Raw genomic sequence first — 18772 nt, forward strand, 5'->3', positions numbered from 1 at the left:
GGAAACATGTACAAAGGATGATGTAGCCATAGAGGAGTATTTGTCTTTCAACATAAATGCCCAGATGGGGCCAAGGGGGAGATCTAGCGGGGGGACCACTGCCTTGGGTAGAAGTTAATCTTAACTGGGCTGTCAAACTAACAAGTCACTGCGGGCTTGATGGACTTACAGCAGTTGGTGATTAGAATTCTGAATGTCTTTCCTTTGCTTCTATTCAAAATTTCAAATAGACCCAATTCTAGAGACGTCTCTGGTACTGTGAACACTCTGCAGGAATGTGTCACCACATGGGAGAGTTCCAATCATGGAAGATACAGGTTGATTGCATTGGGCGATAATTATTTGCAACTAGAGTCCCCGAGAGAGTTGGAGGGACTATGGGATGAAGAGCATGAGGCTTGGGGGCTTCCCCAGCTTTAATCAAATTTGCCAAAAAAAGAACCCATGTAAGTCCAATGTACACAACCCAAACCTTGTTTAATCTAGGGCTGCGATCTTGTAATGGTCGATTATCGTCCGATCGACCAGCCAAAGACACATACCATTGCCCCAATGGCAGGTCGAGGATGCAGCATGCCCTTATCTATGTCTCTGATTGGTCCTAGGCAAAAGACCACAGGATAGTGATCATACCACTGTAGCATTGATTTAAAAAGATAACTCTATACCCTCCCCCTCAAAATGTCTGATGCTTCTGATATATTTATAGGAGGGCATTCCCATCACTCAATTAGATGGGCAAATATCTTAGCTAAAGACCTGATCCTAGGTTTGTATGAATCCATCCTGGGGCACCTTGAGAGGTTATGCGTACAAGCCAGCTCACAAAATGAGATGCTCCAGGAATTTGCAATATGATAAACTAGATTTATCCTTAAGTTGTCCAAAGACCCTAGTTAGAAAGCGTGCAAAGAAGAGGGAGGCTTGTGTTTGTGCCCTCCCCGTCTTTCTCATGCAAAGGAACAAAACTGACACACCCCTGACAGGGAATGAGGCAAAGAGAGCAGGCTGCGAGAGTTCAAGGCAAGGTTTATATAACTAAATGGCATTCAAGATCTCTGTTGCATCTGAGAGCGCTCTGAACAAACTAAATGTTACAATACATTTTATAGGACAAATGACGCAACTAACATAAGATACTACGTTGGTACCGGATTGGACAGTCCATATGGTGCCCAAGGTGTGGGTGGCATCTCTTCCTCCGAGTTGGCTGCTTGGTTGGCGGGAGGGTGGATGTCAGGCATCTGTGCTACGAACGGGTGAAGGTCCGGTCGCTGTGAAGCAGGGTGGTCACTATCTAAGCTAACATAATATATTAATCAAAATACATGCACTAAATAATAATCGTTTGTAGTGTTTGAATAATTCATCATGTCCCTATAAAAGTCACACGTATATCTATACTATCAATTACATTGGATTATAGAGGCTTTAGGTTAAGGGTCTTGACCACCATAATAACACTGGTTGAAGTTAGGGTCTGCGTTCATAAGAATCTCTGGTATGTGACATTGTTAATGGTAGACAATGATATACTGCAGCAGGGGTCTAATGTTAGTTGGGGATCTGTTGGGTGGGCATCATGGCTTGGTCAGTGGTCTGGCACATGAAAGGAATACCTTGCAGGGGCACAGGGTCACAATGGCAGTAAGTTTCCACTGGCAAGGGTACGGGGCAAAGACATGTTTGTGGAGATGGACGAGCTATGTGCTTTGCTCAGGCTGTCATCAAGATGGAGTCGAAAGGGGGTACAAAAATGGATGCCCTGTGTCCTGCATAGTGGTCCCATCTACGCAAATGTTAACCAAAGTCAACATCACATAAGGTCGAGGGGCGTACCCATCACTGGAGGCACTTGGTCCGAGTTTTGTACTGAGAAGTAAAGGACGCGAGGGGCCTGATGGCCCCTCGCTCCCACACATTCCCCCCTTTCGTTACATCTAAAGTAACACATTATGACACTTTATTCTTTTCATTCTCCCTTCGGTAGTACTCAGCTTCAGCAACTGCTTCTTCCCAGGCTGGGGTGCCCTTTATCGGCATCCATGCTCTGCATACACTTCTCGAGCCATTCCCTCTTCTTGCATATTCATCTGGAGTGCATGTTAAGTATATCCCACCTTCCCCATCCAGGTCTACACATACCTCGTTATACCATTGCAATTCTGTTGGTTCCTTCATTGTAGTGTGGTATAAATTATCAACCCTGTCCCCATATTGCCTGTAGATGGCAGTCATCCTGTACTTTGGAGGGTTATGTTCTCCTGTTTGTATTTGTGCATCTAACATAGTTGCTACCGTTGTCGTTTGGCCCATTGTTACCATCATCATAGTCGAGGTAGGCATACTTTTTGCACAACACCGGAGTTCTAATTGGCACACGCGGAAGAATAGTAACACAAAGACGATGATAGGAATAAGTATTTTCATCATCACATTTACCCATGATGGTTTCCAGATGAACAAGTTGTCGAACCATGTGCTTTCTTCTGCTCCGCCCTCTGTCCTCATCCTCTCTCCTAAGTTCTGAACTGCTGTTATCACATGTGAGAGTGTCCCGTTATCTGCATCTTCAGATGGCACGAATGAGCAACACGCCCCCCCCCCGATTTTTCGGCAAGCACCACCGTCCATCGCCTTGAGGAGATCTAGAACATATCGGTTTTGCATTGTCATTAGGCGCAAGGCACGGAGCTCTATTTTTATAACGTTGAATCCTTCTTCAGTGTCGTTGGCCAGTTGGATTAGCTCCCAGTGCACTATTTGTAACCATTTGGCATTTGCTCGTGCTTGGAGCCCTGGTGCTAGGAGCGATGTGAAAAATGTCTCTGCGGATGAGAAGAGCTTGTATTTTTGTGGGATCTCAGCAAGGAGTTTTGATGATTCAGACGAAATATAGTTGGATGATCTTTTGCTTCGTGATAACTTTGTTTTCAACTCGTATTCTGACAACAGTTCATAAGCTGGAAGTTCTGTGTTTTCTTGTTGGGGCGCTGTCGATGGGTCAGCTGAATGCCCTGCTGCGATCTGCCAGCCGATTCTCCTGCTGCCAATCTGCCAGCCGATTCTCCTGCTGCTCCTTGGATGTGGCTTTCTGGTATTACCATCAGGGCTGTATGGAGAGTGGCTAAGGTACAAGTACCTTCCCAGGATGCAGGTAGATGCAAGTAGGCTTGTTTGCCACAAATCCAGTACATGTCCATGAGGGCTGTGGTGCCTTTATTACTGTCTTGTTGCATCTCCTTGCTTCCCCCATGTTCACTTTTCATTCGCCATGGAAGCACAGTTCGTGCGGTATTTCTTTTTGTATTTTTATAGGCTTTTCCAGTGCAGTGATCCATGCTAGTTTAGGGACGTGCTGTGACCATATAGGGCCGTATGATATGATATGGCATTTATAACGCGCCTATACACAAGTGTTTCAAGGAGCGACGAGGCAGGAGGGGGGGAAGGGGAGACAGACAACGATCCTACTAGGCCAGGTGTCATTCAAATCGCACAAGTGCAGGGTGGAGGGGAAGGGAAAAGTGCAAGGGGGAAAGGGAGAGGAGAAGTACACTACAGGTTTAGTAGAAACAAGATAAATAATAAGGGCCAGCTGGTGGCAAGTGCAGGAAAAGTCCAGACAAGTGCTGGGAGGGGGGCTGTAGGGATACAGAGACAGCCCCACAGTGCAGGGGTTGCCAGGGAGGCAGTTCAGGGGAGAGTGGCAGGGCCACGGACCGGGATATGTGAGTGGCCCTGTTGCAGATTCACTTCTTTTATCCATTGGAACATGTCCTCAGATAGTCCCCGGAGTACTTCTGCTTTGCATTCGATAGTTTCATCGTGCCATTTGTTTTCTGCATACCTCGTCCCTTTTATGACAAAAAATGGCTCTCTGAGGCAGATTACTCCTTGACGCCGGCTCGTGCATGTCCTCTCACTTTCTAGCCTTTCTAGGCTGACGGTGTGTGCCTGGAAGGTGCTTTTTATCCTACACAGAACTAAGTGAATGAAACATTGATCCTCCGACAAGGGCACTTCCTGTGGTACCAACATTTTGGGTGTCCCTGATGGATGTTGTATGAGTGAACAGACATAGCAGCTTTCATTTTCCGCTTGCTTTGCCGCAGCACTCATGTCTGAGTACCATTTGTTAGATTGATCAGGGTGGCGGGGGTCTTCTATTTCATCTAATCCCAGTTCCAGATAAATGTTGTATCTTCTCCTTCCCGCTCCTCTTTTTTCTCTCGTTTTCCCTCCCTCCTTATGGCTTCTCACTTTTTGGTAATGTATTGGGAACATTCCAGCCCAGGCAGTATCATTGCTGTTGAATATGGCATGTGTATACTCATTAGTAGCAGCAGCGTAATATGAGGTAGGTTCTAGGGTTGTCTGTGCATGCATACTTGTGTTGGCTAAGTTACTTGGCCAATAATAGTCGCCATCATATTCATTTGATTCATAATCATCACTCATATTTATTCCGGGATGTAACAAGGAGACAATTGTTGGATCAGCAGGGGCGTGCTCTGAAGGTTGCGTTACATTTGTATCGTTAATACTAATGATACGTTTTTCTCCCATATCGTCTTTACTGGAGTCCATATTAGGCTCGAACCTTCTCGTATCAGCTTAGCCCCGCTGCCCCCCCTTGTGCACGTCATTAACCAGAGACAAGAGAGTGTAGTACCAGGCCATGAAGAACAACATCACAGAAAGCAAAACAGCAGCACATTTCAAAACACATTCAACATTGCTAAACTTATTATCCCTAATGGCATCCCTATTGATATCTAGCATTAATGTGTTCTCCGGTAATGTACTTCACGGAGAACACATGGGCCATTTTGTCACCTGGAGGGACGATATAAATTTGTTAAGTCACCAGAATATGTAAATTATTTATATATTTACACTTCATGTTTACTCATTGCTTTTATTACGGTTGCTGCATTATTATTATTATGCATTTTTCTATTCGCTTCATCGTCTCTTTTTTTGTAGCAAGAGAAAGATATAGGCCCTCATTCCAACCCAGGTGGTAAGTTCCCTACTTTACCACCATGGTGTAAACTCTGTTTACACCATGGTGGATGGCGGATTTACCGCCCCATTCCGAGGTGAGTGGGGCGGTAAATCCCCAATCCCCATTTACCCTTCCCCATTCCCATTTTTGCCCCATAGGGCATAATGGGAGTGGGGAAGGTGCTAATTATGGCACCGTAAATTACGGTGCCGTAATTAGCGCCAAGGACGCTTACCGCCTTGGTATTAACGCCTGCTAAAAGCAGGCGTTAAGGTGGAAATCAGGCGTTAAGGGTTAACGGCACCGACGGCACCGTTAAACCCTTAACGCCTGGCTTGGAATGAGGGCCATAGTGATGAATGGGAGGGTGAAAAGGAAAGGAAAGTAAGATAGAGACATAAGGTGAGGCAAATCAGAGGACACTTCATTTTCTTTGCTCCTTACAAGTTTCTTTGTATTTGATCAGTCTGTCATTGCTGCTCAACCTCACTTGTAGTACCACTTGCACATTCCTGTTTGCTCTGAGGGAGTGTACTATCGTGTGCCCTCCTCACATCTGAGAGGTGCACCCAATATTTAAGTCCTTTACTTTCACTGCAGTGAGCGTACTATGAATCACTTCATAGGGGCCATGAAACCTTGGTGAATTCCATCTTCTGACAAAACTCCTCACTTATACCTGTGCCCCTGGCATCAGCAGCCCTGTTGGGCTATCTTCGGCTAGCGTGGTAGTATGAGTTGCCACATATTCAGTAAAAGGCGGTGCTATTTGCCGCGCTATGCTGCGTACTACACGTGTCAACTGAGTCAAATATTCCTTGAATTCTTCCCCCAGCACTGTGGCAGCCCTGTGTGCATCTGATGCTCTCCTAATCAGGGAGAGTGGTGTGTGTATTCACCTCCCACTCACAATTTCATGGGGGCTCAAATGGTGGTCCTTGCACGGTTGCGTTCTGAGCTGGAACAGTCCTAGGGGTTAGCAATATACCCAGTTTTTCTTCAATGTATTGCACAATTTTGATAACTTACTCTTGAGCAGGCCGTTGATCTTTTCCACCACTCCATTAGCCATTGGATGATAAATAGAATACAGTTTGTGCTTCACCCCCAAGAGTGACGTCACTTCCTTGAAGAGGTCATTCACAAAGTGTGTGCCATTGTCTGACCGTATCACATCACATATTCCCCACCAGGAAAACACTTCTCGTACTAGAAACTTCTCTGCGCACTTGGCGTCTGGGTGGGGACATGGACCCACCTCCACCCACCTTGAAAAAGGACATACTACCACAATTAGATACCTTGCCCCATTGCATCTCTCTCCCATATCGGCATAGTCTATGTGGAGCTCCCTAAAAGGCCTTGCCGGCCGTGGCAAAGTACCTCGCAATGTACTCAATGTCATCCCTGAATTGTATGTTTGATGTGTTGTACAATCTATGATAAATTTTGACAAATGTTCCTGTAGGTTGGGGACAAACCAATGTTCCTGGATGTCTGCGGCAATGTGTTGTTTCGCTACATGTGCTGGAAAGTGCAACTGTTGAAATGCTAGCTCTAGTAATTCTCACTACATTCCCCGTTGTCTCCTGTCTCCATATGAGGTCTGTGGCCGATTGTTTGCACCCCCGCTTGCTCCACAATTCTTGCTCCTCCGGTGGTGCTCTCCTCTGTAGCTCTATTAGCTGTGCTATGGGCGTTACTATAGGTTTCTTCTAGTGGCTCTGCGGTAACTGCTTTTACAATGCATTCGGTTGCTGGTGTTATATTGAAAAATGAGGCCTCCTTCGCTGCTGCGTCGGCTGCCGCGTTTCCCAATGAGATGGCATCTGTGTTGTTTGTATAGGCTTGGCATTTTACCACTGCCACTACCAATGGCTCTGCCAACGCTTCTATTAATTCATTCAATAGCGTGGCATGCTCTACTGGTGAGCTATCTGCTCGTCTGAACCCTCTTCTGTGCCAGCGTGATAATCCTGAATGGACAGTGGTAGTTGCATATGCTGAATCTGAGTATATAATCACTGTGCATCCTTTGGCTGTACGTAATGCTTCAATTAATGCGGTTAGTTCAGCTGCTTGTGCAGAGTAGTGGGACGGGTGATGCTTTCGGACGATTGTTTCATAGCTATCTTCCTCCATTCGAACTATTGACATCCCTGCATGCTTCTCTCCAGTTTATGGGTTTATTGATGCTGAACCATCTATAAAATATATTTCTCCTTCCTTCAGGGCATTTTTCACTCGCTTTGGGGATATCATCACCCTCTCCCTCATAGGTGGCACAATCGTGTTCCTGCATGTCCTCCATTGTACATGGATCTGTAATGAATGTTGCTGGGTTTACTGTTTTACACCTGACCACATGCACGTTGGGGCTTGAAATTATTATCTCATATGCGGTTGCTCTCTGTGTTGTCAGGGTTGATTTTGATCGCTCAAGAATCGCAAATGATGAATGCTCTGCATACAACGTTACTGAACATCCGATTACAATTGTGGCACTTTTCTCAATGGCGAACGCCACGGCTGCGAGGGCCTGTTTGCACGAGAAGTGACCTTGCATCACTGCATCTATTGTTCCACTGTAATAGGCCAATGGTTTGTGGCCTAATGATGTTTTTTGTGTCAGCACTGCCGTCATCAGTGTTCCATTGCAGTGGGAGAACAATTCCCTCTCATAATCTGGGTTCGTGAGGACTGGGGCATCTGCGATAAGGTTTTTTAGTCTGAAGTACTGGCCCATCATGTCATGTGTCCATTTTATTGGGGCTCTACTTTTTTGTGCTTCTTTTAATGCTTGCAATAATGTGTGTGTGTATGCTGCATAATCAAGGATCCATGCTCGGCAATAGTTACATATGCCAACAAATGTTTGCATGTCCTTCACTGTCTTTGGTATTATTATGTTACGTATAGCAGCTGCCCTGTCAGCGAGTATTCGCTTTCCATCTTTTGATATCAACTGTCCGAGGTATAGAACCTCGGCCAGGCAATATTGTAATTTCCCTTTATCAACCTTGTACCCCTTGGTGGCTAACACGTTTAACAGTGTTATGGAGTCTTCCCTGCACTTTTCTTCTGTTTTGCTACAGACGAGTAAATCGTCTACGTATTGTATAATGGTGCTCTCTACATCTATATTTCCAATGTCTTCACGTACTACCCTGTTAGAAATAATTGGGCTTTCACAATATCCCTGTGGGAGTCTGCAATGTTCATATCTGTTATTTCCCAGTGTGAATGCTGTGAGGTACTGCGATCCTGGGTCAAGTGCTATGGAGAAGAAGGCATTATTCAAGTCAACCACAGTAAAGCATGTAGATTATTTGGGTATGCTGCACAGTATTGATGCCGAGTTAGGCACTAACGGGAACTCTTTTTGAATGATGTCATTAAGTGGGCGGAGATCTTTGATCATCCTCCACGCCCCTCCTTTTGCTTTTTTAATCGGGAAGATGGATGTGTTACACGGGGAGTTTCATGGTACTATGATACCTTGGTTCAGGAGTGTGTTTATTGTCTCCCTAATCCCTTCCTCTGCTTCTCTGGATATTGGGTACTGTTTCACTCTTGGCGGTATGGCACCTGGTTTAAGTTTTATCTTTATTGGTGTTACTTCATGTAATAACCCTACATCATGGGGGCCTGTAGTCCAAATTTCTGATGCTACCTTTGCCATGTCCTCCTCAAATATTGTTGGCATTAACACTATCCATAAGTGGATTGTGTACCTCTCTGCACTGGATCATGATGTCACATGGTATGCTTATTTCCATTATTATCTCTCCATCATCTACGTTGTCAGTGAATAATACTTCATCAGTTAGGTCTCTTAACATTACGTTTGGATCTATGCATAGCACAGTTCTCCCCGCGCACCCATGCGTGTCCAGGCCTATGAGCACAACACGTTTGCTCAATACCTGAACTGCCTCGATGTCTATGGACATTATCGTGCCTGGCACGACATCCGTATTTACAATTGGGCAGAATATGAAGTCTGATGGTGTCCTCCATTCTTTTCTCGTTATCTCGTGTACTACTCGGGCTAACACTTGAATGCCATAGATAAACATGTCTACATCAATTGGTATCCCTCGCACCACAACTTCATTCATCATCGTACTGATCATTAACATTGCTCTCACTGGGCATACTCCTGGAGTGGAACACACTATTCCCCGCTCGGTAAACGAAATGGTCATGTTCAACTTACTTAGCAAATCTCTACCCAGCAAGTTGATTGGCGCGTCTTCATGGTACAGTAAGGGTGTGCGAACTGTTTTACCCCCCCCTGTTATATCAAGATCTTTGGCGTAAGGAACTTTTACAATAGCCCCAGAGAACCCCTGCGTTTTCAAATTCCTGCCTGAGAGCAGAAACCACCCTTCCATAAGACATGATTTTTCCGCTCCTGTGTCTACCATAAAGATAAACTGCTTATTTCTTATCTACGCCCCCACTAGTGGTTCCTCTTCAGCACGTAGGCTGGTGGATAGGACTGGACACACAAGTTCTCCCTGTGGGCTGTCCTAGGCTGCGTACCTTTCTTGTCCGGGCACTGAGAAAACATTATCTCCAACTACTGTTGCGCCATGGAACGGTGCAGGTGCACCATGTGCGGCTGTTGCAAAACTGTTGCTGCCGACATTTCCTACAGTGTGTTGTCTTGCCATGGGCTGTGATGCGCTGTGATGTGGTTGTGAGGGTGGTTGTCTTTGTTGTATTTGGGGTTCGTTATAACACTTGTCCTGTGGTCTTCCCCCTCCCATTGGTAATCCGTAGGGGCTACCTGGGTGTGGGCATCCCATACCTGTTCATTGTCCATGGGTGGTTGCCCTTCGAAATACCCTGAGGGCTGCATTCTGCAATCGCTTGAATAGTGTCCCCATCTCCCACAGTGCCAACATGACCCTTGTGGTCCGCCTCTCATTCCTTGGCCACCGAATCCTCTATTCCCCATGCCTCCGAACACCCCTCTCTGGCCCCGGTACCCACCTCGTCCTCTTGCCGGCCTTTCTTGCCACTGTGGTCCTCTGTGTTTCTCCTCTCCGTTCCACAGTCCTTGTTCTCCTGCTGCCCACAGCGCTACTATTCCGACTGGCCTGCTTCCCGCACTTTCATCCCCCTCGTTCTCTCTATCTGCTGCTATGTTGGTGTTAACGGCGGCGACCTTCACTAATTTATTCTGTACCAGTTTCTCATTGTTTGCCAGCCTTTTTTGTGCTATTTCCTTTTCTCTCTCTTTGATCCTCCTACAGTGATGCACAATTATACTCTGAATTTCAGGCCAACCCTTGGCTTCTATCCCAGCTATCTTGTCCAAGGCCTTCTGTACCTCCTTCGGGAGCCCTTTCTTGATTATAAAATAGAACAAGGTGGTGGATTGGTTCCATGCTGTACCAGTTTCACTTCTCCACAAGTCATGCACTCGCAATCTGAATTGCATAGGATCCTTGTTCTCCTCCATCGTACATTGTATTACCAAATGTAAATCTGGGATATCTGGAAATGTGTGCCGCAATGCATCCCATACTTGTGCTCGAACATTTTTGAAGGGCGATCCATCATGGCGGTCACAACTCATTGTTACTCCTGGGAACCCCGCCTTTTCCCACACAGCGTCTGCTTGATCACCGACGGCGGACACTAGCAAACTTTTTACATCACCTATCGCCAACGGTATTCGTGCCGTGTTCTTCTCAAACACATGTATCCATTTCCCTGCTCCTCCTGCAAGTGGGGGGAGGAGCTTCAACAGGTTGTTTTTGTCCATCTGGGCCCACAGAATATAGTGTGGCCTACCTGCCCCCTTGTGTATCAACGGCATCTGCAACTTATGCTTCTTTCCTGTTTTACTTACCATCCCTCTCTTTGTCTTACTTACCAGCATATTCCCTACTCGCTGCCATAATCTGGCCTGCCATCGTGGGGGTGAGCGTGGATCTAAGTCATCAAAATGATGTGGCAGTGGGGATCCTACAGCTGCCGCTCCCTCCTCGTATTCGTCGAGATCACTCCACACCTCCTCTACTTCTTCTTCTTGCTCGCCATTCTCCTCTTGTCCTTCCCCTCGCTGACTTTCTGGGGTGGCTGGGCATATGATTCTCACTGGTTTATCATTCAGATTGAACAGGAACTCTCCCGATCGCCATTCTTTTTCTCACCCTTGTGATGTGGGTACTCCCTGAGACAATACGGACTGCGCTGGCTCTGGCGTCGCTGGGGCTAATTCCCCTGTTGCACTTAGCGGGGGTGTGAGATCTGCTACGGACAATGGTGGTACTTCCCCTCCCCGGTAGCATTTTGCCCCTGTCACACAGTGCCCTTAGCCGTGTTATTTCCATTTGTGCATGCGCTAACTGGCAGTCTAAATCTCTGGTTAATCGCACTAAGTTTACAGAGGGTGCGCTTGTCGGGCCATAAAGGCCTCCTTTGTCGTATGGTGGTGGCGCCATGGCTACCGCTCCATTTGAGGGAGTGGGGGTGGGGCACGCTTGCATATACAGAGGCTCGCTGTATCCTACTGCCGGTCTTGTTATTAAGGAGTATATTTTGGTCGTATCGCTCTCAACTGTGGTTGTTGTGCATTCACCCTTTGGTATTCCACTTACCTCTCCCTGTGTTTTCTGTTTTTCGATTGTTTTTTCTATATCTACCTCTGCTGTAGGGGTAACTTCCTCGAACATTCGCCACAGATCCAATACTTCTTATCTGTTCTGTTTATATTTTGCCAAAAAGTGTGTGGATACTAGATCTAACACCCTTTTGTCAAATGACCCTCCCTCTGGCCATATTGGTGTCACGCTGTCCCCTTTTATCTCCGTCACCCATTGATTGTGATATTTTTGTATCTAGTCACTATATAGTGGGAGGTGTTGGCAAATGTGAGCTAATGGTGTTATTCCCCCCATGTGTGTTTCTCTCTTTGCTTGTGTGTGTGTGTGCACTTGCACCCGATCCTTCCTCTAATTGCGCCTTTCAACCACCCTTCCCTTTGTTATTGATCAACAATATGTTAAACGTTTCTCAATTATTAGCAGTTATTGTGCGTCAATATTCAACGTTACCTTTGTAATCGTTGCATTTCTAAGTTCAACAGTTCCCTTTTGCATATATAACCCCTTACCAACAAATCATTTACAACATTTTGACATGCACGACAAAAAAGGACAAAAAGAAAAAGACATATAACACATAACATGCACATGCACTACCTGCGTGCTTTTATCTCCCCCTTGTTCCTGTTACTGAACACTTTTTACCCTCCCCATTTTACCTGCTCTTCTCATTCACTCCCCACCTCTAACACCCTCTTACTCTTTCCCCAGAATTCTTGCTTACACAGAAAAAGAATATTCTAAATAACTACTCCGAGTCTACTCAATATACGAGACTCCTACTATCTTCTCTTTATCTCCACTTATTTATCTGCACTGGACGAGACAATGCTACGTGGCGCCGCCTTATACCCCGTTCTGGCTTGGATACCTCTTCTCTTCTTCTTCTTACTTCTCACAAAACCCTAATGGCCATATAAAGAACAGATCAGAAAAGCCTCAGCATCACTCACACAGTCCCTACTCTTGGCTTTAACCCACTATCACCTGTTCCCCCTTACCTTTCCTTAGGAACCTTCGCAACCAGCACTCACATTTTCAGTCAGGTAATCCGAGGGTCACCATTCACAGTCTGACCCCAGTCAGGTCCGCACCCCAACCAAGCCGTGGCCCACCTCGGTGAGCAGCTTTTTCAGTTGGGTATTCGTCAATCGGGAACACTTGACCCTTTCTTGTAGTGCACACAGGCTAGTTGGCCGCGGAGGCGATGGTTTTGCTGGGGGGCGTCCCGGATCTCGCTGCACGGTGCGGGCCTCAAGGCACCTCTCCAAATCATGTCGCAGGGGGACACCAAATGTTTGTGCCCTCCCCGTCTTTCTCATGCAAATGAACAAAACTGACACACCCCTGATAAGGAATGAGGCAAAGAGAGCAGGCTGCGATAGTTCAAGGCAAGGTTTATATAAGTAAATGGCATTCAAGATCTCTGTTGCCTCTGAGAGCGCTCTGACCAAACTAAATGTTACAATACATTTTATAGGACAAATGACGCAACTAACATAAGATACCACGTTGGTACCGGATTGGACAGTCCATATGGTGCCCAAGGTGTGGGTGGCATCTCTTCCTCCGAGTTGGCTGCTTGGTTGGCGGGAGGGTGGATGTCAGGCATCTGTGCTACGAACGGGTGAAGGTCCGGTCGCTGTGAAGCAGGGTGGTCACTATCTAAGCTAACATAATATATTAATCAAAATACATGCACTAAATAATAATCGTTTGTAGTGTTTGAATAATTCATCATGTCCCTATAAAAGTCACACGTATATCTATACTATCAATTACATTGGATTATAGAGGCTTTAGGTTAAGGGTCTTGACGACCATAATAACATTGGTTGAAGTTAGGGTCTGCGTTCATAAAAATCTCTGGTATGTGACATTTGTTAGTAGTAGACAATGATACACTGCAGCAGGGGTCTAATGTTAGCTGGGGATCGGTTGGGTGGGCATCATGGCTTGGTCAGTGGTCTGGCACATGAAAGGAATATCTTGCAGGGGCACAGGGTCACAATGGCAGTAAGTTTCCACTGGCAAGGGTGCAGGGGCAAAGACACGTTTGTGGAGATGGACGAGCTATGTGCTTAGCTCAGGCTGGTTCACATGCAGGACAGTGATCTCAGAGGAAGAGTGATGTGTTACATTTATTATTTGTTGCAAGCACCTCCGGCTTCAGCGTGAGAATGGAGCCGCAGTGTTTTCCAGTCAGAGTGGGAACGATGGTGGGGGCCATGTGCCCTGTGCGTCTGGCCGTTGCGAGAAAGGGAAGAGAAACGTTTTGTACTATAGCAGTGAGGCCTAGTCATCAAGATGGAGTTGAACGGGGGTACAAAAATGGATGCCCTGTGTCCTGCACAGTGGTCCCATTTACACGAATGTTAAGCGAAGTCGACATCGCATAAGGTCGAGGGGTGTACCCATCACTGGAGGCACTTGGTCCCTGTTTTGTACTGAGAAGTAAAGGAAGCGAGGGGCCTGATGGCCCCTCGCTCCCACACATTTGGTATAAAAATGAGTGCAGAGAGGCCAAGCAGGCACTCTCGTCATACCTAACCTTACAGCCCAAAATAGACAGGACCCACTTGGAAGAGCTTAGATTAACATACAGGAAATTAGTTCTGGCTAAGAAGAAGATTTTTCTAAGCAATAAGTGGAACTCCCTGCTGGAGGCTGCTATGACACGTGACTCTACAGGATTCTGGAGGCTTATTTCTGAGAGAGAGCTTAGTGGTGATGCCTCCAATGAGGCTTGTATTACCCCAGATACATGGAGGCAGTATTTAAATAATGTGCATCGAAACTAAAATGTGGCAGATGCAGGAAGTCATGCAATGCGTAATGGGGTTGAGGGTGCGATCATCCGCAATGCCCCATGCCTTCAGTTTACACTTGAGGACATGGAGAACACACTTAAATCTTCAAAGGCTGGTAAGGCACCAGGATCCGATAAAATTCCCCCAGACCTGTATAACGGTGAACCTTATATCTGGGCCCTGGAATTAAAGAGAGTTTTGAATACCATGTTGGCCATGGAGAGAATTCTGGAATCATGGCGGATCTCCGAACGAGTCCCAATCTATAAAAAGGGGCAGCAGGGATAAACCATCAAACTACCACCCAATCTCCCTGTCGGACATCTCAGGGAAATTGTTTGCAAAGGCTTAATTAAAACAGCTCCAAGAATGGCTGGATGGAGAAGGTCTCCTTAGCCACTTGCAGGCAGGCATCATGGCAGGGCTGGGTACTCTGGACCAAGGGTTTAGGTTACATATGATTGTCCAAAAACACATGGTTTTGACAAAGAGAAACCTCTATGCAGTTTTCGCTGATTTATGAACGGCGTTCGACAGGCTACCGCGCAGCATTTTATGGCAGATGTTAATGTCAGTGAATATCCTGCAAACACTGTAAAAGTCAATGACATTTTTATATTCAAACAATTCAGCCGCAGTAAGATGGAACCTGGCGGGAGATGTAACCGCACACTTTGCCGTAGACAGAGGTGTCCGGAAAGAATGCGTATTAGCTCTGTTGTTATTTTGCATCCACATCAATTCTGTTATTCAGGAATTAAATGGGCCTGGTCTAGATTCTCCATGCTTGGGGAAGGATTCTCCATGCCTGGGGAAGGATTCGCCACGCCTGGGGAATGATTCTCCACGCCTGGGGAAGGATTCTCCACTCCTGAGGAAGGATTCTCCATGTCTGGGGAAGGATTCTCCACGCCGGGGGAAGAATTCTCCACACCTGAGGAAGGATTCTCCATGCCTGGGGAAGGATTCTCCACGCCTGGGGAAGCATTCTCCTCCATGCTTGGGGAATAATTCTCCAAGCCTGGCTAAGGATTCTCCTCCACGCCTGGGGACGGATTCTTCACACCCGGGGATGGATTATCCACGCCTGGGGAAGGATTCTCCACACTTGGGGAAGGATTCTCCACGCCTGGGGCAGGATTCTCCACACCTGGGGAAGAATTCTCCACACCTAGGTAAGGATTCTCCACGCCTGGGGATGGATTCTCCATGCCTGAGGAAGGATCTTCTCTACACCTAGGGAAGGATTCTCCACGTCTGGGGAAGGATTCTCCATGCCTGGGGAAGGATTATCCACGCCTGGGGAAGCATTCACCTCTACGCCTGGGTAAGGATTCTACTACACGCCTGGGGAAGGATCTTCTCCACGCCTGGGGAAGGATTCTCCATGCCTGGGGAAGCATTCTCCACGCCTGGGTAAGGATTCTTCTCCACGCCTGGGGAAGGATTCTCCACGCCTGGGGAAGCATTCTCCACGCCTGGGGAAGGATTCTCCACGCCTGGGGAAGCATTCTCCTCCACGCTTGGGGAAGCATTCTCCACGCCTGGGTAAGGATTCTCCTCCACGCCTGGGGACGGATTCTTGACGCCTGGGGAAGGATTCTCCACACCTGGGGAAGGATTCTCCACGCCTGGGGAAGGATTCTCCACGCCCGGGGATGGATTATCCACGCCTGGAGAAGTATTCTCCACACTTGGGGAAGGATTCTCCACGCCTGGGTAAGGATTCTCCACGTCTGGGAAAGGATTCTCCACGCCTGGGGAAGCATTCTCCACACCTGGGGAAGGATTCTTCTCTACGCCTGGGGAAGGATTCTCCACGCCTGGGGAAGCATTCTCCACGCCTGAGGAAGGATCTTCTCCACACCTAGGGAAGGATTCTCCACGTCTGGGGAAGGATTCTCCATGCCTGGGGAAGGATTCTCCTACACGCCTGGGGAAGGATCTTCTCCACGCCTGGGGAAGGATTCTCCATGCCTGGGGAAGCATTCTCCACGCCTGGGTAAGGATTATTCTCCACGCCTGGGTAAGGATTCTTCTCCACGCCTGGGGAAGGATTCTCCACGCCTAGGGAAGGATTCTCCACGCCTGGGTAAGGATTCTCCACGTCTGGGAAAGGATTCTCCACGCCTGGGGAAGCATTCTCCACACCTGGGGAAGGATTCTTCTCTACGCCTGGGGAAGGATTCTCCACGCCTGGGGAAGCATTCTCCACGCCTGAGGAAGGATCTTCTCCACACCTAGGGAAGGATTCTCCACGTCTGGGGAAGGATTCTCCATGCCTGGGGAAGGATTCTCCACGCCTGGGGAAGCATTCTCCTCTACGCCTGGGTAAGGATTCTCCTACACGCCTGGGGAAGGATCTTCTCCACGCCTGGGGAAGGATTCTCCATGCCTGGGGAAGCATTCTCCACGCCTGGGTAAGGATTCTTCTCCACGCCTGGGTAAGGATTCTTCTCCACGCCTGGGGAAGGATTCTCCACGCCTGGGGAAGCATTCTCCACGCCTGGGTAAGGATTCTTCTCCACGCCTGGGTAAGGATTCTTCTCCACGCCTGGGGAAGGATTCTCCACGCCTGGGGAAGGATTCTCCACGCCTGGGGAAGGATTCTTCTCCACGCCTGGGGAAGGATTCTCCACGCCTGGAGGGTACCAGCACTGCTGTTTGCAGACGGTGCAGTTTTATTATCCAATACACCATCAGGTTTGAGTATCTTTCTCATGTTTTACCAGGAGCAGCGATGACTTGGGTCTCGAATTAAATGTGGATAAAATTAAATCTATGGTCTATAACCCTAAAAATACAAGAAAAGCCTTTCTTAGTTCGGGGAACAGAGGGGGTTTCATTTGGAACAGCTGGCCTAGTATCATTAATTAGGAATTTGATTTTTGAGTAACGCTGGGTGGACTGGTCAACCAGGGATGTCATTTGGGAGTCACCAGGGGTTGTAGTCACCATCCCTGTGGTCTCCCTAGCTACCCCTACACTCTCCCGTGCTACCCTGCATTAACATTTGTTTTATTTATTTATTTATTTTTTTTTAAATGGAAGCTCCTGGGCAGAAGAAATGTGATAGTATTTGTGCTTAAATTGTCTGGGTGGGTGTGTGGACAATGCAGTGGGAGTGGATGTAAGAGACAGTGGGCCTCATTACAAGTATGGCGGTAAGGCAACAACGGTGCCAGTATCGCTAACGGCACTGTTGCTACCGTATCGCCATACTAGGAGTTCTGCTCGCGGGTGCCCTTGCAGCCACCAGGTCTGACCTGTTGGCAGTACCGGCACCTGCGAGCAGAACATGATGGTACCACTGGTACCGTTATTAACGGTACCGGTGCAACCACCCTCCCCATTTCCATTGAGCCTTATGGGGCTCAAATGGGAATGGGGATGTACCGGGCCTGGCCCCGCGAATGTCCAATTACCGGGTCCGGCTGGGATGGAATAGCCTGGTAATTGCCCATTTGCGGGACCCGGATTCGAGACCGGCAAGGCTATCTCCAACCTCGTAATGAGGCCCAGTGTATGAGTGAGTGAGTAGGAATGTGAGAATGTGTTTGAATGTTCTGGGTGAAAACACTGTTGTTAGATGCATCTGAAGGTCGAGTGCAATCACTTCCTGTGATGTCACTTGGGGGTGGGGTCAAATGACATCACATCATGTGATGCCATCATAGGTCAAGGGTCATGTGATGTCACTTCTGCTACCCTTGGCATTTTGGTGAAATGACTTCCCTGTGGTCAAGTACTTGGGGCCAGTGTTACCTTTGGGAAATCCAGTGATACCCTGAAAACATTTTATTTTAATAATGAGGTGGGGGGAGTATTGAGAACAATGCTCGAGTTTATAACTCTCAAGCAAAGTCATCATCCTTATATGTTGCAGAAATCTGGGTCTCTGTTAAGCGTCGGTCAGTAATTGAGAACACGATTTTAAAAGGTCTATTATTGTTTCCCCCAGAGTGCCCCTAGAGTAGTGTCATGTGAATGGAGTACAATGCATGCTTAAGTGAAGAGGAAGTGGCTATGAGACCAGTCTTCTATTGGCTTCAGATCTGGGGGACCGATCCCCAGCCAGATATCAGGAAGCCTCGACGTATACAGTGATCCTGGACGGGGGTGCAGTATCCCCAGGCTTATGCATGTCAAGACTTGCCTGGCAGCATTGGACTTGTCCTGCTGTTGGACTATACTGGGTTCCATGCCCAAGGACGCAAGAACTCTAGCGAAACGTCGTGTGTAGGTCAACGGGATGGCAACATGGAAGGATTGGGCACCCCCCAATCACATGGCATGGACTATCTGATCTCCGAAGAAATGTTTGGCTC

The 18772-nt window shown here is 47.4% G+C and overlaps 1 protein-coding gene across 1 annotated transcript; it reads right to left on the bottom strand.

Annotated features, from left to right (window-relative positions):
• Positions 1-15761: 15761 nt before the first annotated feature.
• LOC138528238 (splicing factor 3A subunit 2-like) lies at positions 15762-16433 on the bottom strand. The gene has a single exon (XM_069639694.1). The coding sequence runs from the start codon at positions 16431-16433 to the stop codon at positions 15762-15764; it is 672 nt and encodes a 223-aa protein (XP_069495795.1).
• Positions 16434-18772: the final 2339 nt, after the last annotated feature.

The sequence above is a fragment of the Ambystoma mexicanum genome, chromosome 7q (genome assembly GCF_040938575.1).
Source record: "Ambystoma mexicanum isolate Mex_15411 chromosome 7q, UKY_AmexF1_1, whole genome shotgun sequence".
NCBI classification, from domain to species: Eukaryota; Metazoa; Chordata; class Amphibia; order Caudata; family Ambystomatidae; genus Ambystoma; species Ambystoma mexicanum.